Raw genomic sequence first — 23,476 nt, forward strand, 5'->3', positions numbered from 1 at the left:
TACATATTTACATGTAACAGATGTCTCTATTCCTGAAAAGAATCCTCTGTAATATGAAGTCAGTACACCCAAGACCTCCAAAACACAAAATCAGGAACTACACAGAAGTATTTTTAAGAAATCTGCTTTAAGAACATACAATGTAGCTGTCACAAAAGATAATCCCTTAAAATCACCTGTTCTTGCTAGCACAAAAATAAGTAGTTTGTCTCTTATGATGATCCACTAAAGCAGGAACAGGTGGCCCTTCGATTGAAGGGGCAGGAAAAAGGTAAGGATGCACTGTACAAAAAACCTTGCAACTCCCAAACCAATAAATCAGCAATGGATGAAAATAGACTATTTTTCTATTTTCCTTTCAAAGACTCATTCTGTCATTTTTATTATATTTGCAGGAACACAAAAATTCATCCTAGGCAACAGTTCTATTACTGGAAACACAAACATTTATCCCTGGCCTGCATTTGTAACATCTTACCTGAGATAGTTCTCACTGAAGATCAACATTAAAATACTGCTTTTCAGTGGTAGGAATTTTCTAGTGGTGCACATATGAGAAAAAGCCTGTCCTAGAGCATCATTGCTTCCATTCCTTGTTCCCCATACTTTCAACACAAATATAGAAATAAGAGGGCTGATCCCACAAATTTAGGGATCAATTTTTTCTTTTAAGCAGCTTCTTTGTAATTTAATTCAGCTGCTCATTTCAGTTTCATAGATGGAAATTGTCTTAGAGAGAAAAAAAAAGTACAATGCAACCTAAAAACCTCTGCCTCTCATAGGTAATTTCAAACTTGAAACTCTTGCAAGAAGCTCAAAGGCTGAGGGAAAGCATTAATCTCAGGAATGGAAAATATATATTTCACAGGTTAAGATATCTTTTTGTACCTTCATCTGCTGCAGAAATATTATCCATTCCTAAAAATAGGAAAGTTTCAAACATACCTTTACAGTGACTCAAATCTTGATTTGCAAGGTAGAAATCTGAAATCCCATCATACTATTTCATGGTAATGGAGTCAAAGACAGCAAGGGCTCTAGTCTCCTGCATTCTTTTCCTTTAGTTGAATACTGAAGCTTGGCCTGTTGTGATGACAATGCTATTTTGTAACCCTGACTCTGAGGACCAGCATTTTGCGTGTCTGTTGCTGGAGAAGAATATAAATGTGAAATAGACATGTTAAACAGAAGAATACATTATATTTTTTTGGATTGCTTTCTATTAATGTGAGAATTTGGGGACCAGATATTTGTGATATTCCTTTCTGCAGACACCCAGTTATTCCTACCACCAACACAACTGAACCAAACAGAAAGCCAAGTGTCAAGAGAGCAAATCTTACCTTCTAGGGAAAAGAAATAGTTATCAGACTGCTGGAAGTATACTGCAGACTGTTATGCACACTTAACAGCAGTCTTAAACCTGTATTGAAGCCAGATTAGCTTCAAGAGGAAAAAAGGAAGAGGCAAAAAATATTAATTATCACAAATTAAGACACAAACTTGTTCTGCTGCTCTTGCAGAAACTTGGATTGTATGTGAGACCTACATAAAATGCCCAGGGGCAACTAAAAGTGTTGCGAGAAAAATTTAGCATGGAGACTTCGAATAAGAGAACAGAGAAATCTGAATTATTTTATTCCAGTCAGTACAGAACTGTACCTTTGAATTCACGCTTTTATAAAAGAGATGATAAATCACTAGTCAGACTAAAGTTCATTGCTGGTTTTCAAACTATCTTTTATATATTGATGAAATATCCAAAAGGTAAATTTTGACAATGATTAAAAATCCATCCCATTATGAACAGCATGCAGTTCATTTGAATATAGCTCTCTGAACATGACTACGTTCCAGATGATTAAAGATTTCCTCTTCTGTTTCTGGAGTGAGCTGTATATTATCTTTGATTGGAGACAAAGGATCTGACTTTCTACAGGAAGGAAGTTTTTCATACTCTCTGCACAAAAAAACCAAAGACAAAACAAAACCGAAGAATGTTATGATATTTCGTGTTTCTCACCACAGGTCTGTAAGAATATACAGGTTAAAACAAAGAAAGACCCCTCACCTAACTACCCACTCCACCTATGAATAAGTAAAAAATAAAAATTTCTGATGTTGTTTTAATTTCAATTTCAGTACAACTGAACAAAATAACTGAAAGTGACAGAATGATAGCTACTAGCTTTATTTATGAAAGACTGTACGTACCCCATCCTACTTCGGGAAGTACATGCCTCGTTAACATTTAAGTCTTCTGAATAAGTGTAGTTTTATATGTAGGAGCACTTCATTGCTCCTGTGAGCCCTGACATTGAGGCAGAACTGGTTAGCGTCCCACATAATGTATTTGCCATAAGTTAACATAATTGTTAAAACATAAGGCTAATTTAGAAACATCTTAAAATCTGAGGGAAAAAAAGAGCTAAGCGATTTCTAGCAGTAAAAAACTCAATTTATGAAATATGTTGAGGAAAAAATATCCCCTAAAAGCTAATAAACTATTGCTTACATAGAAGTAATAGAAAAATATATATCCCCAGTATAAACACCCAGAGGTTACAAACCAACCAAAACTGGATGGATAAAATGTGCATGGTGGGAGCCAAGTCTTGCAACCATCAGCAGAGAGTGCCACCTAGGCTCACACTGTTCTACCTGCCTGTATTCTGATAAATCCAAATTTATGAATTTTCTCCCTGTGAGCAACCCTGGTCAGACCAAATAGAGGTCAAGCAATAAATACAGAAACACTTTCACTTCCTCTTTGAAACTGTCTGTCGTTCTCACACCCCATAAGGAAGATAATAAATAAGTAAAATTTCTAAAAATGTAAATGCTATAAGTCATATTTTTTTAAAAAGAAAACAGTTGTATGTTTATAATAACCTACCCTAAGGCCCAAATTTACTAAAATACATTCACCTGAATTAACACATGCTCACCAATATCAATCAACATTTATTACTCAGTGCAAAGAATATTTTTGTCCTACTCCCATTTGGTTTCAAGTTAGTGAAAATAATTTTATTTAAATAAGGCTTATTTATTCAAAGTTGAGATTGCTACTTAAAGCTAGGAAAACTTTGCCACCAGGAGTTCTTATCTGAGCCCATGGAGATAGTGTAAGTTAGAATAACTACACTTCAGATTCTGTTGTGCTTTTTAGAAATAATAGTTGCCCTTCAAATTCAAACCTTGAAGCTATTTGCAGAAACTTCAATTTAGACAAGTCATCTCCACAAGGAAGAGCAACAGCATTTTATAGTGTGCAAGAATGTCTCTTGTAACCAGAAACCCCAGCTAACAGAAACATTCCATCAGTTCACTATCATCTTGAAAGCAGAATACTTCTGACAATCAGCCATCTCCAAATGTGAGTGACACAGAGTTAAATAGAAGCAGTCTCGTACTCAATTAAATTTAGCAATTTTAATGCAGCTTTTGCATTTAGGTCAAGAAATGATTTTTGGTGTTTGATGGCAAACAATGGCAATAATTTTCATATAAATGATGGTAAACTAAATGTAATTATCAATGAAATTCAGTAAGTGAATTTTCGCTGAGAGTTCTTCCTGGTTAGATGAAAAACTAATTATAAAAATATATTTACCAAAAACCATGCTTCATGTTTACATCAAGCTTAGGAAGTTATAAATTGTATGTAGAAAATATCTAATCCTGCACTGTTATCCTTATTGAATTGTATGGATAACATGTGTAGAGTCTGTTTTGAAAGTTGTTTCTTTGGGAAAAAAGCATGCAGTGTACTAAATAAAGGGTTAAAGCAACTCACCTTTTAAATTGGAAGCTTTTCCAGAGTTCCCCAATAGTGGATTGCAGCTCCAGCTTATTTTCAGTATCACAGTCCTTTCTCTTCTGCATAGGTGACAGTTTCCTGCTTAGTCCACTTACTTTAGCTGGTATCAATGGCTTGAGCTTTGTTGCCATATGTGACCTTATATTACTGGATTTACGTAATCCAGGAACCTGTGGGATTTTAATATTGTAGTACACATGGTAAAAATGACAACCTGCAAGCAACAGATACCATGCTGCAAAGCTTATAATCAAAAAAATAGTGGTTTACATTGTGTTGAGATAATGAAATTGGAAATGCCACAACAAAGTATATTTAGATAGTCTATAATCTAAAAAATATTGTCTCAAACACAAGACGTACTGAAGCTGTAAGAACTGGCAAACCCACTTTCATAAGTCTTCACACTAAAGCTGTAAATACTCATTTCTTTCGAATTCAGTTTTTAAATCCTACTGAATAGTTACTTTTTCATCTATTTGAAGACTATTTGTTGTGCTCTCATGTAATGCCATCTTTTAGAATTTTAAGAGCAGCAACTCTCTGGTATCACTCCCTGCAAGTTTCACTCAGATTTCATGAAGATGGAGCCACAAGCAAGAGCACAGGTAACAGTACAATGACCCCAAGGATCCTTAGACCTCTAGCTGGACCTTCTTATCCAATTTCTATAACAGGACCTCAGAAAAGCTATGCTTGGGCAGAATCTCTCTCTTAAATGCGACCAGATTTAAATTGAAACATCTCAGCAGCCTTTTCTTCAAAGAAAATTCATAGCTTAGTTCTTTCTGAAACATCATGGCATTTTGCCATCCCCCACCACACACATTTTTTACACCTCAAATTCTGTGCTCAGTTTTGGTCCCTATCTACAAGAAAGACATTGGAGGCACTGGAATGAGTCCAGAGACAGGCAATAGAGCTGGTGAAAGGTCTGGAGCACAAGTCTGATGATGAGCAGCTGAGGGAGATGGGAGGGTTTAGCCTGAAGAAAAGAGGCTCAGGGGCAACCTCATCACTCTCTACAACTGCCTGAAGGGAAGGTGTAGCCAGATGGGGGTTGGCCTCTTTTTCCAGGCAACTAGTAATAGGATATGAGGAAATGACTTCAAGTTGCACCACGGGAGGTTTAGTTTGGATATTAAGAAAAATTTCTTCCTGCAAAGGGTTGTAAAGCATTGGAACAGGCTGCCCAGAGAAGTGGCAGGATCACAATTCTTGGAAGTGTTCAGAAATTGTATGGATATGGCACTTCAGGATACAGTTCAATGGTGAACATGGTAGTGCTGGGTTGACAGCTAGGCATCTAGGTATCTTCTGCTGTTTTTAACACCAGCAAACACTTCCCTAGTTTTACACTTGCAGGATCCTAATAAATATCCTAACAAGATTTTAATAAATTCTGAAAGAAAACTGAACCAGAAGTGGTGCTCCTTATCTCTACCTTGCCTCTCCCCTGGTCTTACTGGTGCAACAACTCTCTGGAGTCCCAAGAGCCTGTGTTGGCCCAAGTTACAATATGACTGACCTTTTCCTTGTTATTGTCAGGTTACTTTTTGGTCAAGCCAGTTTTCTGATGTAATTCTTTATTATTCCCAGCACATAACAGAAGAAGGGAGAATTCATGGCCATGGAAATAAGTGGTGGAAATCCTCCTACTAGCCACTTGCTTTAAACTAACCCTACAGTCCTCACAGATTTTCAGCAGTTTTTGTTTCATGAAGGGCTCCAAGCATGCTGAAATTTTGTTTTTACACGATGCTTATATTACGTCAGTACTTCCATAATGTGATCCCCCAATATTTAATATATTCATTCTCCCAATATACCTTCTAAGATGAACAAAATAATATAAAACATTAAACACAGCCTTAAAACAAAAGTAATAAAAATTCTGAATGCCAGGATGATTTCCTTGCTCAGTCTAGTTGAGGAAAAGCAGGAAAAATGTTAATGTTCCAAAATACAAATGTAACTTGTTCCTTAACAAATAAGTTCCTAACAATAACCACAAGATGTCACTATTTTACAAAACACACAATATTCTTGCCTGGCAGAGAGAAGCTTGTGAGTTTTAGTCTGTGTACATGAAAACTTACTAGGGGGCATACATAGAAAACATTTGCCTCTTACATCATTTGGCCAAAACTAATGACAACACCAAAGGAATCAGAGCTGTTAAAGTCTTAGAAGTTATGAACTAGACAAATATATTAAGCTCTTAGAAGTGTTCCAAATACAAGGAACATAAGTTTATTCTTTTATATACAAGCAAACACAGAGAAGTCAAATTACAGTTGCATCTTGTGACTATCTGGACTGTGAACATTACTGCAATTCATAGCATAAAACCTGAAATAGATTTTCTTGCCTTATCTTGGTTTACTTTACACTGAAGTGTTTAAAATCCCCAAACAAGTTGTAACTCTGTTATCAATTATAGGTGTTTATATTTTCACAGAATTTCACAAAATTTTCTAGGTTGGAAGAGACCTTTAAGATCATAGAGTCCAACCCATGTTCTAACACCTCAACAAGATCATGGCACCAAGCGCCACATCCAGTCTTTTTTTAAACACATCCAGGGATGGTGACTCCACCACCTCCCTGGGCAGATGATTCCAGTATTTGACCACTCTTTCTGTGAAAAACTTCCTACAGTCTAGCCTGTATCTCCCTGTATCTTCCTTAAGTCTAGCCTGTATCTCCCTTGAGACTGTGTCCTCTTGTTCTATCTGTTGTTGCCCAGACAAAGAGACCGACCCCCAGCTCACCACAGCCACCCTTCAGGAAGTTGAAGAGAGTGATAAGGTCACCTCTGAGTCTCCTTTTCTCCAGGCTAAACAATCCCAGCTCTCTCAGTCGTTCCTCACAGGGCTTCTGTTCCAAGCCCCTCACCAGCCTCGTTGCTCTCCTTTGGACACGCTCAAGCATCTCAATGTCCTTCCTAAACTGAGGGGCTCAGAATTGGACACAGCACTCAAGGTGTGGCCTCACCAGTACCGAGTACAGGGGAAGAATGACCTCCCTGCTCCTGCTGGCCACACTATTCCTGATACTGGCCAGGATGCCATTGGCCTTCTTGGCCACCTGGGCACACTGGTGGCTCATGTTCAGCTGTCAACCAGAACCCCCAGGTCCCTTTCCTCCTGGGCACTGTCCAGCTACACCGTCCCCAGCCTATAATGTTGCAGGGGGTTATTGTGGCCAAAGTGCAGGACACGGCACTTGGACTTATTGAACTTCATTCCATTAGATTCTGCCCATCCATCCAACCGTTCCAAGTCCCTCTGCAAAGCCCTCCGTCCCTCTAACAGAGCGACACACGCTTCCAGCTTAGTGTCATCTGCAAATTTGCTAATGAAAGACTCTAAACCCTCATCCATATCATCAATAAAAACATTAAACAGAACTGGCCCTAGCACAGACCCCTGCGGGACAGCACTGGTGACTGGCCCCAGCTGGATGCAGCACCATTCACGACCACTCTCTGGGCCCGGCCATGCAGCCAGCTCCCAACCCAGCACAGAGTGCTCCTATCCAAGCCACGGGCTGCCAGCTTATTTAGGAGTATGCTGTGGGAGACAGAGTCAAAGGCCTTGCTGAAATCCAAATTATCAACATCTACAGTCTTCAATTTCACCCCAACTCCAGGGTAGATGAACAAGAATAAAGTTTTGTCTTGTCAACATTTGCATTGCCTAAGTCTTTCATTACAAGTTCTAAAATGAACTAGTAGGAACTGATTTTCAAAGTTTAGTAAAGCTCATAAAATTAAAAGAATTCTTACCTTGGTCTTTATGATTGTATTTTTTTTGTTAGCTTGAACAGCAGAAAACAGCAGAGACAGAGAACATTGATCATCATTCAGTTTTGAACTAGAATCAGATTCCTTCAAGAGAAAATTGATCTGGTTTTAAAACAGGTTGTCTTTTTGTACACACAATATATGTTTTCATAGCTACATGTATATACTTTAAGCTACGATGTTTTCAGCAGTTCTAAGAACTCCTAGAAAAACCTGTCTTTTAGCAAGCAGCACTACAAGGGCATGCATATGCTTCTGAAAGCACTTCAGGGACTAAAAGCAGAGAACAAAAGGTTACCTACCAGGTGCTTTTATGAGGCACTGCAGTGATAGCAGTGCCTCATAAAAGCAAAGACAAGACAAACTAATAACAGAGAACAGATTTTATTTAAGCTAGTGTGTTAATCCATTCTGTACAATTATGTTAAGCATTGACAAGAATATGATCATCTTGTGATTCTTTTTAGAGGTAAGTTTTGTTAGCACAAGCTACATCATCTGTAGGACACCATTCTGAAAAGGAGACTTCACTGAATAATTTCTTTTATAATTTAATGTGAAAACGAATGCTGAAACAATGTCCAATTTTCTTACCTTTGCATCTAAGCTGTTGCTGGATACTTGCAGGATTTCTGAAGACTCCAAACTGCATTCTGATGGCTCACAAGACCCATGAGGCTGTGATGACTGTTCCAGTTCTATTAAGGGGGAGGACTCTTCCTCTGATTCATCACATACTGCCACATTAATCTGATCTTCCTGGGATACAATGCAGTTGTTTCTCTGATGGTGAAACTGCTCTGAAAATACAATTTGAGATGGACGAAGATTTCCTGAGTTACTTTTGAGGCTGCTAAACCACTGGGAACAACTTTTCTGCATTTGTCCAGGAGGTGTAAAGGCCTTCTGTAATGATTTTTCAGTTTCTGAAAACCTAGAAACATCTTCAGCTACATGTTTTACTTCCTGTTTCTGGCAATCCTGCTCAGCATCCTCAGTTAGGGCACTACCTTCCTTCTTTGCTCTACTGTCAAACATAACTGCATCATTGCAGAAAAACCTAAAAAAGGAAAAAAAAAAGTGAAAGCATGGGAGAAGAAAGTTATTGATGATTACATACTCATTTGCATCATTGTCTCTATCCATCAATTTTATTTGCAAGGTATCCTTGCAGACAAATTATTTTGGCAACAGGAAAAGTCCCTCAGAGAGAAAAGCATCTCTAAAAATGGCATTCTTTTACTGAAATACTAAGAAGGTTCTTCACCTGAATGAGAAACATCTAGAAATCCTACAACATTTAAGAATATATTAACAATGATAAAGCTAGTAGTGAAATACTTCAGCACCACTTATCAAGGAAAATAGAACCTTATAACTTTTTTTCTATGCTATAGCAGTTCCTGAGAACACTGAGCACAGATTTAGGGAAGAACCTATCATAAGTGACAACTCTTAATTTTTCATGCAATAAAAAAACTTTCCAAAACTTTCAGCTCAGAAAGGTGTGCTTTAAAACTAAGGTATTAAGATTGCTCTGTAAAATTGCACTGCTCAAAAATGTTCAGATTATTTAGGATAAAAATTACACAATAATAGATTTAATTGTGATAATGTTTTGTAAAACAAATTCAAGTAGGTATGGCCAAATGGGACTAAATGAAAAAAAAAAAACCCTAACAAAGTCCCTGTTCTCAAAGTGCTGCTGCAGAGATCAATAGTATCAGCTGAATGAGATGGGATAAAGAACAGGTATTTGTCACAGAGTATGACCAGGTTTAGCTTTACTGAAATAAACAAAAAGCCCATCAACTTAAGTCCATATATTCAATAACTGCTCACATATTTGCCACAAAGTAGCTACCCTTTTTTTGGGGGGGATATATCATATGTCCTTTACCTGGAAAAAAAACCCAGCTAATTCCTAATTAATTTTGATACCCAGGGATATTGAATACTTTCTTGCAAGCCACTAAATGGATCAGAGCCAGAGCACCTCTCCTACAAAGAAAAGCTGAGAAAGTCCAGGCTGTTCAGTCTAGAGAAGATAAGGTTCCAGGGAGACCTTATAGCACCTTGCAGTATCTTTAGGGGAGCCTAAAGGTGAGCTGGAGAGGGATTTTTCACAAGGGTACGTAGTGACAGGACAAGTTAAAAGAGACTGAAATTAGATACTGGGACAAAATTCTTCACCTTGCGGTGAACATGAGTGTGGTGGTGCACTGGAACAGGTTGCCCAGAGAAGTTGCAGACACCCCATCCCTGGAAGTGCTCAAGATCAGGTTGGATGGATCTCTGAGCAGCCTCATCTAGATAAAGGTGTCTTGACAATGTCAGGGGGGTTGGAATGAGATGACTGTAAGATCCCCTCCAAACCAAGCCATTCTATGAATAGTATCAGTCTTCACTTCAGCAGTAAAAAAATGAACATTATCTGTGTCCCAAAACATAGCATGCCTAGCATGAAGGATCCACCATCTCAGCTGAGGTACAATATGGTTGCATAAAAAGTTTGAGGTAGCATTTTTCCTATTTTCATTATTCACGCTATTTTAGCAACCAGGACAGCAAATAGTGTTTTGCTACTCATGAAAACATGTAACATAAACATACCTGCTTCTTGTTCCTGGAACAATTACTGCATCCTTCTCTTTGTTTTTCCTTTGTAAAAAGGAAGCAAATTTATTTCTAACTCTGGGTAGGAAGTTAGAGCTTTCTTGAGAGATGGAAATTCCTGGAGAATCAAGGTTTTGTATTGCTGACACACTCTTTTGTGCTTGACCATCATTATCATTTTCCTTCTTGATTTTTTTTGTTTTTGAAAATGAATACTGCTTCAACAGATCTCCATCTGAGAGTTCTTCTGAATCTAAAGACAATTTAAGCATCACTGTAAAAGCACATTCTACAATTAATCAGTTATGAGTTAGCTAAACATTACATATTTACTCACAGGCTTAAACATATTAGTAAGATCTGGTAAGAAAATAGAGTTTAGATGTCTTTAATGCCATTGTTTTTTAGTACACAGCCTTAAAAATAACTTGGTGAAAAAGCAGATGGAGCGAAGGCAGAACAGCTACAAAGAAACATTTGGTTTAGAGGCAGGTTGCTGAACTACCTACAGACTTTGATAAGCAAGGGAATAGGAAGATACCTGGAGTACCAAAGGAAAAAAAAGAAAGCTCCAGCAGTATAATCAAAAAGCAAAGGAAGCAGTGGAAAACACTTAACATAAAGCACAATAGGAACAAAAACTGTGGGCTTGTAATAGAAGAGGCATTTTATCTGAGTACATATAACTCAGGTAGCATAGAAGACAAGATAACACAGATGCACTAGAGAAAGTGAAAAATTTAGCATAAAGAGCACCTATACTGGGGATTAGATGCAGCACAGTCTGAGTACAGAAAACATTCTTTCTTTTCTATACTCAGACTGGCCTAATATCAATGCTAGGAAAAACAGGCTGCTTTAACTTCTTCACAAGCCATTTTAAAATAGAAATTAATACCAAAACTATATCAAAATACAGCTTGTATTAAACATAACCTTAAATTGAAACCACCATAGTTTTATAGCAAACCAAAGAACGTTAAGATCAAGTCCTGTTGAAAGTTTGCCATCACCCTTAATCATCATATAGGCTTTAATATTGTGGCTTGTTAGTCTTGTAGCTTGTTGAAAACAGAATACAGACAATAACACTCAAGAGTTAAGCCTCTAAAGCCTCATACCATAAAGTACAAGATAAAAGCCTTTCTTTTCCCACAGCCTTCTACTGTTGTTCATATACTTATTTAATATAAACATACCACTCCTTGGCCTTTTTGACAAGAGCTCTTTGCCTGCAAGCTTTAGTCCTTTAACACTAATTATTTTCTCCATGCCTTTGGTTAATGGTTTCTCTGGGAAATGCACTTTAGGAGGAGCAGGTTCTTCACCGGGGCCAAACTTGTATTCTCTATTCCAAATGCTATTGACATGATTATCACGTTGGTCATTCCAGCCACAACTTTTCTGCTGCACAGGCTACAAAAAAAAACAATTAAAAAACAAGACACAGGTTTATAATTTTGCCTTCTATATATGATTTCCTGACTTAGAATACAAGGAAGGAAATGTTGACATCTGTACATCTAGTGACATAGTCCACAAAAACCTTTTTTTTGTTCCCACAATTTTCATGCTTTTCATACTTTTTGTTGCACTCCCATGATGTCTTCATTTCAATATGGCACAAGTGACTAACTGCTCATCTCAGACCAAATTTAAAGTTAAAAATTTATTTCTATTCAGGAAACAATTTTGGATTATTCTTGGAAGAAATCCAAAACTCTTTGAGAATTTTCTCTTTAAAGCAGTTACTTCTGTAAATAGATTTAAGGACTTAGCAAATAAGTCTGAAAGTAAAACAGATATTAAAGTCAAATACCATGAAAAATAAAATTTTACCTTTAAAAAAATGAGAACTGTGTGTGTGGGAGCACACAGTTTCTGTAATATCAGAATAGCTTTCATTGACAATTCATTTGTGGATAACACGCAATCACATTTTCCCATTAACATTCAGACCCACATCAAGTTCTTAATGTCTAACTTCATAATAAAGATGTTACCTGTGCCGTGTCAGGGTTATAGCTATCAATTTGTTCCATTGTATTGATATCAATATTGCCAAGAGCAATTTGAAAAGCAGTATCATCACCAACATGTCTGTTCCCATCATAGTTAAGGAAAATATCTGAATATTACATTATATTTCAACAACTGTGCCATGAAAGTTAGAACAGCCACTTCCCCATTTTTCCACTAAAAGGCATGGCTAGAATATTAACCCAAAGGATTAATACTACTACTCCTGGCTCAAATCTGATGTAACAGCAATTGTAATAGATCTGCAGTCTTTGGCAAATCATGCAAGTCAATATTAAAGTCTTCAATTATCAGCAGGAGAGGCAGCAACTTCCTCCTTCCAAATTTCTGCAAATGCCAGAGATCAGATGGCTCGAACACACAAAGCTAGTAACTACTTTAAACAGTCCCATCTCTTCCTTCATTTTCCTAATCTTACATGTTGAAATTTACATTGCACAGATGTGGCAAAATGCTATCTTTTCTATAGGAAGAGGGATCAGGTAAAACAGGAAATGCTAAGATTAGAGACTGAGTTGAGCACAAACTGCAAGAATTAAACTGGAAGAGATTATAGCACACAGCACAGGCAGAAATTCAAGACAGCCATAAAGCAGTCAGTTTATATTTAAACTGTATTTAACAAATTTTTTCTGAAGAAAACAACCAGATCAATAACTGCTGCCTGTATCAATAATAGGTCATTTAGTTACCCCCTGCACTTTAAAAAAAATTGATTAAAATCAGAGAAAAGGAGAAAACAAGAAAACCCCCACAAAAGTTCAAGACTGCAGAAAACCCAGACTTTAGTCAAAGCAGGGAAAAAAAAAAATCTAAGTACACCACAGATGCAATGGAAAGTGTAAGATACCACATCAGCTCACCCTTATTTCCCCATTCTGCCGTTTCAACACAAAGGATACCGTCCTGCATAAGTTAGTGTTTCTGGATCAATATCATCTCCATATGCATTCAGAGGAACTAATTTTCTGTTGACAGGATCAAAAACTAACTGATACAGGAATGTATTATTAGCTCGTGTAAAACCCTGTATGTATTCTTCTGGTACCGTTATATTCATCTTCAAGTACTGCCCCATTTTCTTAATAACCTGTCAAAAACAGAAAATACTCACCTGTTTCATTTTAACAGGTTATGTGAAAGGTTAAATACATTTCAAATATTACTTATCTTTGCTTGTAATTAAATGTAGAATGAGTGTCCTACTGCAACAAGCAGATTCAACTTAAATAGGGAAAGGAAAGAAAATAGAATTTCATACATTCTTTTCCCACTCAAATTGTCTACAATTACAAAAAAAAACACAATTTAAATTTTGTATCCCCTTCAATAAATAAATCAATACAAAATTAGAGATCAGAAAAACATATAATCTCCTTAAGGTGTATTTATTTACACTAATGCACATCATTAGTGATCACATCACATTTTTTATCATTCATATCATCAGGATGTATAAGCAATATGTGGATGTTCTTTTAATGGAAAAAATTGCAAAACTAACCAGAATAAACCCTGGAATTTTGCTCAGACATACATCAAAGCAAATAATGATTTGCATGGGAAAAGTTCAAAGTTCCCCTTTTACTTCCTCAAAAGCCAAACCAGTTGCTCTGGTGTCTACTCTGTATGATACAAAACACTTTAAAATTAAAAATCATGGTTCTTTGTCTGTGAGAGAAAAAGATAAATACACTAAAACACACAAGTAATTTAAGAAAGAAGATAACACACTAAGTTAATTAAACTGTATTAAGATGCTTTTCTGGATTAGATTTACCTGCCTCCAGGACAGTCCCATGAGGTATTCTTATTAGCTCTTACCCTCTCTCCTCCCTTACTACCCATACAGAAGAAGTTATTCCCATCCTCTTAGTCTCTGTATTTCCTAATATGAGATTTGTTTTAATTTCATACATTGGACATGAAAAAAAACGCCCTATATGAATTTGTTTTGCATCATATCATACTTCTCTTCCATACTGTTTTTTATATAGAAATATCCATATCCATACATATGCAATGAAATAGGATTCCTAATCTCTGTGCCTCCCTCACACAGATAAATCTGTACTTATACAGTAGTTACAGTTCATTGAACAGTTCTAATAACTAATCTGCAGAAGCGGAAGAAAGCAGTAATTAATAAGCTTAGGTCAGTATCTTTTTTTAAAAACAGGTAAAAATACTTTTTAGTATTCTCCTCAAAATGGAGGAAGACAAGAAAGCTTCATATTTTCAGTTGAGTGCTAAATTTCGTATATATGGATATAGGCTGCCAAAAAACAAAACACAAAGCAAAACTGAGTTTACCTTTATAATATCTGGATTGTTGGCTAATTTTAATAACTTGCATGCTTTAGCTAACCCAATTCCATGAATTGAAGGGAGGTAGTCACAACCAGAAAGAATACACATGTAGCGGAATTTCTCTTCTGTAAATACATTTCCAAGCTGTTTGCAGTTTCCTAGTCGAGTTTGATCTATCTCTAGTCCATTTCCAAACTTGTCAATTTTCAGAAACACCTGAAAGTTAAGAGGAAGTAAAACCAATAATTTTCACCCATCTAAGGCAGTTCATTGCACTTGGTGGAAACAAGACAAGGCAAAGTGCTATTCTCATCTCTTCTGTTTCCCACATTTGCTGTAGAAGAGTTAATCCATACATCAAACATATTTAGCAACTTCAAACTCTCCTTTTCAGATATCAGCAAGAGGTAAATGTTATGAGTATTTTCTTCCATACCTTTTTACATCCAAAAGCTAAAAGATCAGAGTCTTCCGTAATTATAGCTTGAACCATGCCAATCTTATTAAGATAAGCCAGCTGAGCATCAGCTTCATAAGGAGCAACAATACAATCAACTCCCTGGGCTCGTGCAGCCTGTACATAAACAAGAAGCATACAAGTACTTTGCATTAATTTTCAGTAATTACCTTAAGAGACTGGAAAGCATAAAAACCTCTACATTAAAAAGCCAAAACCGTGACCTTTTAATCACATACCCATCCTGCCCCCTGTAAGAGTGCAATATTTCATAGCCAAAAACTCCACTTTAAAACAGTTTAGATCTATATACACTGGTTTACAAAAACAACCTTTCCTATAACACTACTGCATCTGAGCACAGATGACAACTTTGAACTCATGCAAGTTATACTGTAGACAAAAGAGAACAGTACTAGAACAAACTTAATACTTTTTGATAAAGACCCTATGACTGCATTAAAAGTATAGCAGAAAACTACTAGAACAATTTTTAATCAGCCAAATTTTTTTTCTGTAGTCTATGCTCAGAAACTAGACAAGGGAAAAATGCAAAAAAAAATTATTTTTTTGTGCTGCAAAAGTAAAACAGGTGTTATCAAATTCAGTTCGTAGTGGTAGGAAGAGATGCCTTTTGTTTGACACATCATTATTATTTATACAAATAGGCATAACAAACTTTAAGCTTGTTAATTGTGCCTAACACAATCCAATAATATGCAGGACAATTAGAAACAAAGCAGGTGGGAATACTTTTCTTTTCTATACAGAAGAGGCAGTGATGTAGCCACAAAAATGCTGAGTAGGATATGCTACCTATTGCAGAGATTTTTTTCAAAACAGGCATTATCAATAATGTTGGCAACTTACTTTAATAACTTCATGAGCCATAGCATGGGTAATATTTACACTTCGCCCAAAACATTCTCTAGCCTCTGACAGTCTCCCTTCCTGCAGCAATTGCTTCCCCTTCAGAAGACTGGCTTGACGCCTCCTAAAAGAAAGACAAAAATATCCACCAATCTTAGATTATTTTTCACTTAAAAGAACAAACAGCAGAAGGGACTAAGAGAGACAGGTAAGAAAGAGGGAAAATAGTAACACCTCCCAAATCTGGGCTACTGCATAATTTTTTAAAACAAAAGAATACCTAGGTCACTGCATTGACAAGGACAACTAGATTCGAATGCTGAAATTGATAATATTTTCTCAGGAAACACTGACAAATAGGAATTGAAATCAGCAGTGTAAAAGAAGAAATGCACCCACTCAGCTTGCAGTAAAATAGACTTAACAGGAGTTGGGAGTATCTGACACTAGATAGTTATCAATTTAGAGGACAGAAAACCTAATTTACTTAATTTCATAAATCGGAAATTGTTCACTTCATGCTGAAGAAAGCACGAGTCTCATGAGACTTCATAAATAACAACCACTACTGAAAAATTCTCATAACTTCAGTGAAAAGTCCCATTTATAGGGACCTGAACCCAAATTTGAAACAACTTTATCTTGTCAGTTGTAGAGAAAGACGTCGAAAGCAGTACTATTTTGGTATAAAATTATATTGGGAAAAAATATTTTTGTCCAGAAATCACAAGTGCGGGTAAACTAAAAGCCTCTAATACATGACAGGAACTACTGCTCAAAGGCTTACTTCCTTCCTTTATAAAATGGCTTTCATTTATGAAGTGCATTTCTATTTTTGGAATAAAACCTCTAAGAAGTTTGTACAATTTTAGATGTAAACTAAAGAATATCACACTACATTGCAGCGGGGTTCACCAGAACTTATTTCCTAGCTGAAGTTGGAGGGTTTTTGATTTTTACTGTAGTGATAAAACTGCTTTGCTTGCAAATCAATAACACTTCAGTACTTACTCTCGTCGTGCCTTTTCCACTTCCTTCTTAGAGGGTAGGGTACATCCATCAAACACCAAAATTGGTTTAATTCCAAATGAGAGGAGCATATGAACAAATTTCATACAGAAAGCTACATAACTGTATCAACAACAAAAGTAAGAAAAGTGAGATAAACTTCATTGTTAATCACAAGTCTATTACATATTTTCCAGTTGCAGGAAAGGAGAACTGTAAATTTAGGACTAACTATTGTTCAAAAATCATAACAGGCTGAACATTCCCCCAGTATCACAAAAAACTAAGAACACTTGAATGAAGTTTGGTTGATTTTTTTACCAAGAGAAACAATCTACCTCCCAGTTCAGAACTGGGTTGACTGCTCCTCTCTCCCAGACAAAATGAAGTAAGAGTTCAAGTATAATTCAGTTGATTTTGCTACGTTAGGATTCTATACTGACAAAAACTTAACCAGTTAAAACATGGATTGTCTTTTTACTTTCAGCAACTTAATTCCCAAAGGCCAGGGAAACAGGAAGCAGACAAGCACAGTACATGACCTTCCCCCAGAAAGGCAGACTAAAAGCACTTTTGTAGAGTTGGAAGTGATGGGGTTATTTAATCTCTCCTTGTAGAACTATCTGCTCTTCTCTCCAGATAATGGATATATCCTATGGACAAGACAGGCAAACCTGTCTTCCTATACTAAAAATACAGGCACAGCGCTGAAAATATTCCACAAGACAGAAAAGTTCCCCTTCTCTACAAACTGCCAAGATGGTATATGGCTCAGGAGGCAACCATCCACTGCCTTCAAACACATCCCTTGAAAAAATATTTGTTAGGCATTCCAGATGTCATTTATTCCTTCAAACCTCTCATCTTCTTACCTGTTATTCCTACAAATGTGTATGAGATCGTTTTATCAGCAGCACAGAATTAAAATCTAGTAACTGCTGTAAACACTAAGCAAGCATATTGCAGCAATGCTCAAAGAAAAAGAAATAGTTTAAGGACACTGTTTAAAACAGCAAAAGTAATCTCATCAACAGAGGAAGGGAGGAGAAGGAGAATGGGATTTAGAAGCATTTAGAATGCAAGGATACGAGCACTGAAGAAACTAGACTTAGAGCTACAGAAAAAGAATTGATTTTTGAAAGACAGGAGCACATAGCACTGTAGCTATAAAATACCTCCATCCAGATGACTTTTAAAGTATGAAAGGACCCTACACTATAGTTACGGTGCCAGTCTAGGATCATATGTGCATGGTAACAAGATTTGCCCATAAAGTACTCATGTATTCAAATTCAACCATTCCAAAGTTTCCTATGACTACTTCTCCTGACAGTCAATTTTTTCCTCAGCTGAAGTGTATCCTATTCTCAGAACTCTCAGGAACCTCCACTACCTTCAAGGCAGGATTAGATTGAAACTCCACAGTTCTTAACATAAGCAGCAGTAAATATCTGAATCCATTTGCAAAGCATCAACTCTCTCTTGCCACCAATGAAACTATTTGATGGATCCAAGGGTCCCTGGGTGGTGCCAAGCAATAGGACAAGAGGCAGCAGGCAGAAACCAAACCACGGGAATTCCACTAGAATATAAGTAGAACTTCCTTGCTGTGCAAGTAACCAAGCACTGAAACAGGTTGGCCAGAGAGGTTTTCAAACCTCTTCCTTCTCTGGACATATTGGAAAGCCATCTGGACACAACCCCAAGTAATGTTCTCTAAGGGAGCCTGTGTGACATGACATGCAGTGGCCCCTTCCAACCTTACCCATATCCAACCTAAAACAACAGTTCAAGCCATATTTCCAGAGAAGGGCAAGAAATGCAAACCTGATCTAAGGTGTGGAGTTGAATCTGAAATATGACCACAATTTTTGTTCATTTCCTTCCCTAGAACTGTAACTGTGTAAGTGTGTTTTTTAAAAGCTACTTTAACTAAAAACGTAGTACGTTCAGCAAAAAATCTTACACCTTATTCAGAGCACAACACATCTCTCAAAATTCCTCGGCATCATTACAGCCTCTGTCACAGAAGTATTTACAAAGTGTCTTTGCATAAAAAAAAGGTGTCTGAAAATAACATTAACTTTGAAATTAAAGAATTGCACGTACAGAATTTCATCAGAGAAATTAGGTTATAGTTGAGAGTCATACACGCAAGGATAAAAAACCTAACTGACACAGCCTTGGTATTCTAACAAAAAATATTTTGAGAGTCTTCCCCCAATATATTATTGAATATATATTTTTTTTTTAATTTGCACAGCTGGAAAGCTGTTTATCGCCAAAATTTTCCATTTCAAAAGACTTCAACTCAGAATTCAGAATCAATAGTAAGAAGCGAAACTAATGTAACTTAGCTTTTAGTTCAAGAAACACCAAGTTGACAAAACGTTAGTTTTAAAAGGGCTAGAACTAAACGTAAGAAAGGCTTACAAATCCGTGGGCTCTCCCCGGGCCAGCTTCTCAGCACAAGCATAGGCGCCTTTGTGCAGCCAGCAGTAGGTGTCCACAGCTACCGTCATTCCTTGGTATTTCTTCACGTGGGAAGGCTCAGCAGCCTCCTTGATAAACTGGAGCAAGCCCTGGATCCCCATGATGCCGCGGAGCGGGGAAACAAAGAAAGGAGCGAACACAAAGCCGAGCGCTCGGTGCTCTCGGTCGCCACTCTCGATCTTCGCTCGAGGACCGCCCGGCCAGCTCACAGCCGGGGCGCTGGGCCGCGCCAGGGCCACGAGGAGCTCCTGCGGCTGCCCCCCCGCATCCCGGCCCGGGCCGCCTCCCCACGCGGCGGGAGCGGCTGTACCTCGTTGCGAGCCGGCGCTGCCGGAGAGCGGGGCCAGAGAGGGACAGAGGGACAGAGGGACAGAGGGACGCGGACGCCCTGCCCGACCCGCCCGGGCAATCGCGGCTTCTCCGGCTCGGCTCAGCCGCGGCGCGTGGCGGCCGCCCGGGGCTTTCAAGCAGCGCGCGCTGAGCGCGGTGGCCCCGCCCCGCGCGCGGGGACTACGATGCCCATGGTGCCCCGCGCTGCAGCTGTGCGGCTGCGCATGCCTCGCGGCGTTCCTCGCGGTCGGCGTGGGGCGGGCACAGCTCGTGGATGGCGACAGGAACGTGGCGTTTATAAACGCCGAATGCGCGTAAATCAAAAGGCCCTGCAGAGTTTTAACAGGACAATGGACTGTAGCCAAGGCCGTGAGAAGGGAGGGGCAGGGAGGGGCTGGCGCGGGTCACTGCCTGCCAGGGATCAAGCGGGGGACAGATGTTATTGTTACAGCACTGAAACCGCGGGGTTAATGTAAGAACGGAGCGTCGAAGTTACAATTATGTGATACAGGTCCTTTTTCTTGTCAGTTATCGTAAGGGTTTTCTTGCGTAAATAAAACCAAAAATTGCAGTAAGGTGTAAATGCAGGCCAATATCTACCAGATAGAAGTTTCTTTTTCTGCATGCCATTTGGAAGCGTGTACAGTTCTTAGGTACTTGGACTCGGTGACGTGGGTGACTCAGTCAGCAGTGTAGAAAGCAATGTTTCCAGATAGTGGACAGCAAAGTTTAAATTCAATGCGTTCTGGAAAGAGCAGATCTGAATTACAATTTCTCAGCTAAGAAATGCATAGAAATAACTTGGCCACAGTGATAGCATAAGATGTTTTATTGAAAATATCAATTGAATTCTGCAATTCTGCTTTGCCAATTCTTTCTTCACTCCATGATTCTGACTATATATGACACACTCCACAAGTTTTAAATCCAATTGCAGTTAGAATCCATTTGGATTATGTTCGCTTCTCTTAAGAATGTATTCTTCTGTCACTTCTGACATTTCTTTTTCTGCCAAGCTGCTGTGCTCATGGGAAGAACAGTAATCAGAGTGGACAATGTAGTCTACCAATATAATTCAAAATCTTACGTGTAATTCAATTAAAAATACTTTTGACTATTTTCTGTAAATTAAAAATAGTTAAAAATAGTCCTAAGGTGAACCTCAGAGTCAGAAGCACTGGAGCCAAGTAACTTGCCTTGAAGGAAGCCAGAGCTACAGAACTCTTGCCCAGCACAGATTTCCATTTCAATTCCTTCACCTGAAAGGATAGGTACTTCGGACTTTAAGAGTTAGCACAACATGCCTTAGCATTCAATTTATTACAAATATCTTCAGCCATGTATGAACCAGTATGACCCACCCTCATAACATCTTCTAACTTCTATAAAATAATAGAAGCTTGATACCACGAGTCAAAGCCTTTGTTGGTTTCAGTAGTGCTACCTGGACTTAAAACTGGCTAAAGATACCGAGCTTTCAGTTCAACAGAAGAAAGTAGTCAGATGGTAACATTTTGGTGGGTTATTCCTTTGAAGAATACCATAGTATTGCAGTTTTATTTCCCATAGGTACCAGATGAAACAGGGAAGGAAGCAGCACTGCATTATGGTTTTTTACAAGTAGTAGAGAGAATTAGAGTAATAGTAATGGAGAGAATGATTTTCTTTCACAAGTAGCTCCTGTATCAGGAGAACTGGTAAGACTGTAAATTACTATGCCAAATCTCTGCTGTGTATTTTTTTTCTTTCTTTGAGCAGTTTTGTAAAAGTGACTGGCAGAATACATTTTAAAGAGATCTTGAAGTAGAAAGTATAGCAGAAACATTTTATTTTCTTTGCAACTGTTTTCTGTCATGTGATTAAAAAAGAAGATCCATTCTGAGTATGGCCCTGTTGATCCCTAACAGAAATTTGAGATAGGTGCCCAAGATAAAAACACTGAAGTACCTCTAGAACTGCTTCTTTTTCAATACAGCTATCCTAAAGAGAGGAAATGGGATCACTGTCTGATGTAAATATCTAACCTTTACATGGACAAGTAAAGCAAAATCAAATTTGTGCCCACTACAATGGGCAAGGGCATCTTCCAGATTTTTACTAAACTTCCTTCCGTGCAGTGTCTGGCACAGGTGAAAGTGTCTTCATGCAGAAGATTAAAATCCTCGTAATGAAAACCAGCCCTTTGCTGAAGCTCACAATCAGACCATCAGCTTTAGTGATATTAATAGACTGTCTGGTTTACAATAATTTTCCCAAAATTTCAGTGAATTTCTTATTACTGCTACTATATTGTTTTCACTGCTTAAGAAGTTGATCACTTTTATCTCAAAAAGTTAATTTGGAAGTTAGTTGGACTATTTAATCAATTTCTTAGAAATTGATTTTTCTCTGATAGGTGGCAGCATTACATTCACCACACCCTTTATCTGTCTTTTATTGAAATTTCTATTATTGGACTATATATTTTCACAGCTTTTTTTAGCTTAGCTAAGAACACAGACTTTAACACCACCAGCAAATTCATAAACAGTTGTACACACTTGAGAGAAGTTTAGAGGATGACATCCTTAAACTATATTTAGTAGCAGAGGAAATGTTTTTAAAAGCTCCTTATTTATCAGGAAAATATTATATGAATAGCGTTAGTAAAGTTATTAAAAACCTAGATTACCTAGTTAACATAGTTTTGTTATGGGTATCTGCTGATTATGTTAGCTTAGTAGCTATTCTGAACTTGTCTTAAGTTTGGCTGTGCTACACTTGTGTGGCACTTGTGCTACACTGTGCCACTTGTGTGGCAAGTGTTTTTATCTCTGGAAACGTAATGTCAGTATAGAGAACAAAAGCATGCTAAATGCTAGTGTAATAAACGCCAATCACTTGTTTTAAAAATTTATAAAAGTTTAATAAAAATAAAATGGAAAAAAATTAATACAAGTATAGTAATAAAGATTAAACAGTTAGAGTTAGGACAATTAAAGAGACAATAACAGCAAAAAGTTACAGCCCGGGCTGGGTACCTCTCTCTGGACAAAAGTGAGCCAGGAGAAGGACCCCGATAAAAGAGAATTCCCTCCTTAAGAGGGGTAACCTGTTGCATACACAAATCACTTCATGAATATGCATATTTTTTATTTAAAACAAGAAATTCGTCCGGTACTTGTTGAGGAATTCCTGTTAATCCCAGGCGCCTTGAAGTCTAAGTCGAGTTTGGAGAAGTTCGGTTTTTTTGTTGATAAGGAAAGCCATAAATTCCTCTCCTCTGGAAGATTTAGGGGTTTCTATAATTGTTATCTCTGTGTGAAGAATTTCTTGATTATCTTCTCCTTCTCTTGAGCAAAAAGAATACCACACACACATATTTTCTATTTTAACTACTAAAGCTTAATTTCAATTACAAAACTACATTTACTATATTATTAAAATGTTACTATACTACAGCATAACTTTCCAACCTAGCATAATACATATAGTAAATATCTGCATAGAGCCATATAATATGCATTTTTCACACTAGTATCTCAGTAGTGCATATTTTATCCCCTGTGATCTGTCGTTGTGAAACCACACATCCGGGTGCTGCTGAAGCCTCTGTTCTTGTGGCCGCATGGCTCATCCTGGCCTCTAGAGGCTTCTTGTAAGTAAATCTTCAAACTAGTCCTGCAGTCATCACTACCACTTTAAATTACTCTTGTTTTAATTTTTTTTTTTTTTTTTTTTT

General features: G+C 37.6%; 2 protein-coding genes across 3 annotated transcripts in view; both read right to left on the reverse strand.

Annotated features, from left to right (window-relative positions):
- The window catches only part of WDR64 (WD repeat domain 64), a 259,862-nt gene that overhangs the window by 164,933 nt on the left and 71,453 nt on the right, over positions 1–23,476 (reverse strand). The gene's annotated exons all lie outside the window — the stretch shown is intronic.
- EXO1 (exonuclease 1) lies at positions 1,610–19,597 on the reverse strand. Of its 2 annotated transcripts, none has more exons than XM_068184945.1 (13): positions 19,366–19,597; positions 16,936–17,055; positions 15,925–16,048; positions 15,034–15,171; positions 14,601–14,813; positions 13,190–13,377; positions 12,251–12,347; positions 11,447–11,663; positions 10,245–10,500; positions 8,226–8,691; positions 7,614–7,715; positions 3,800–3,993; positions 1,610–1,960 (listed from the first exon to the last, which is right to left on the reverse strand). In XM_068184945.1, the coding sequence occupies exons 1-13, from the start codon at positions 19,524–19,526 to the stop codon at positions 1,819–1,821; spliced, it is 2,418 nt and encodes an 805-aa protein (XP_068041046.1). In that variant the 5' UTR covers positions 19,527–19,597; the 3' UTR covers positions 1,610–1,818. The 2 variants fall into 2 exon arrangements, with proteins under 2 accessions (XP_068041046.1, XP_068041045.1); XM_068184944.1 differs by having other exon boundaries at positions 10,245–10,521.

This window comes from Anomalospiza imberbis, chromosome 3 (assembly GCF_031753505.1).
Source record: "Anomalospiza imberbis isolate Cuckoo-Finch-1a 21T00152 chromosome 3, ASM3175350v1, whole genome shotgun sequence".
In the NCBI taxonomy this organism is placed as follows: Eukaryota; Metazoa; Chordata; class Aves; order Passeriformes; family Viduidae; genus Anomalospiza; species Anomalospiza imberbis.

Excerpts from the sequence above, each read along its gene's own strand:
- EXO1 (XM_068184944.1), bottom strand. The coding sequence starts at position 19,526 with ATGGGGATCCAGGGCTTGCTCCAGTTTATCAAGGAGGCTGCTGAGCCT. Across the intron at positions 16,049-16,935 it reads GTGGAAAAGGCACGACGAGA|GAGGCGTCAAGCCAGTCTTC; the intron begins GTAAGTACTGAA and ends TCTTTCTTTTAG. Across the intron at positions 3,994-7,613 it reads ATACAATCATAAAGACCAAG|GTTCCTGGATTACGTAAATC; the intron begins GTAAGAATTCTT and ends AAAATCCCACAG.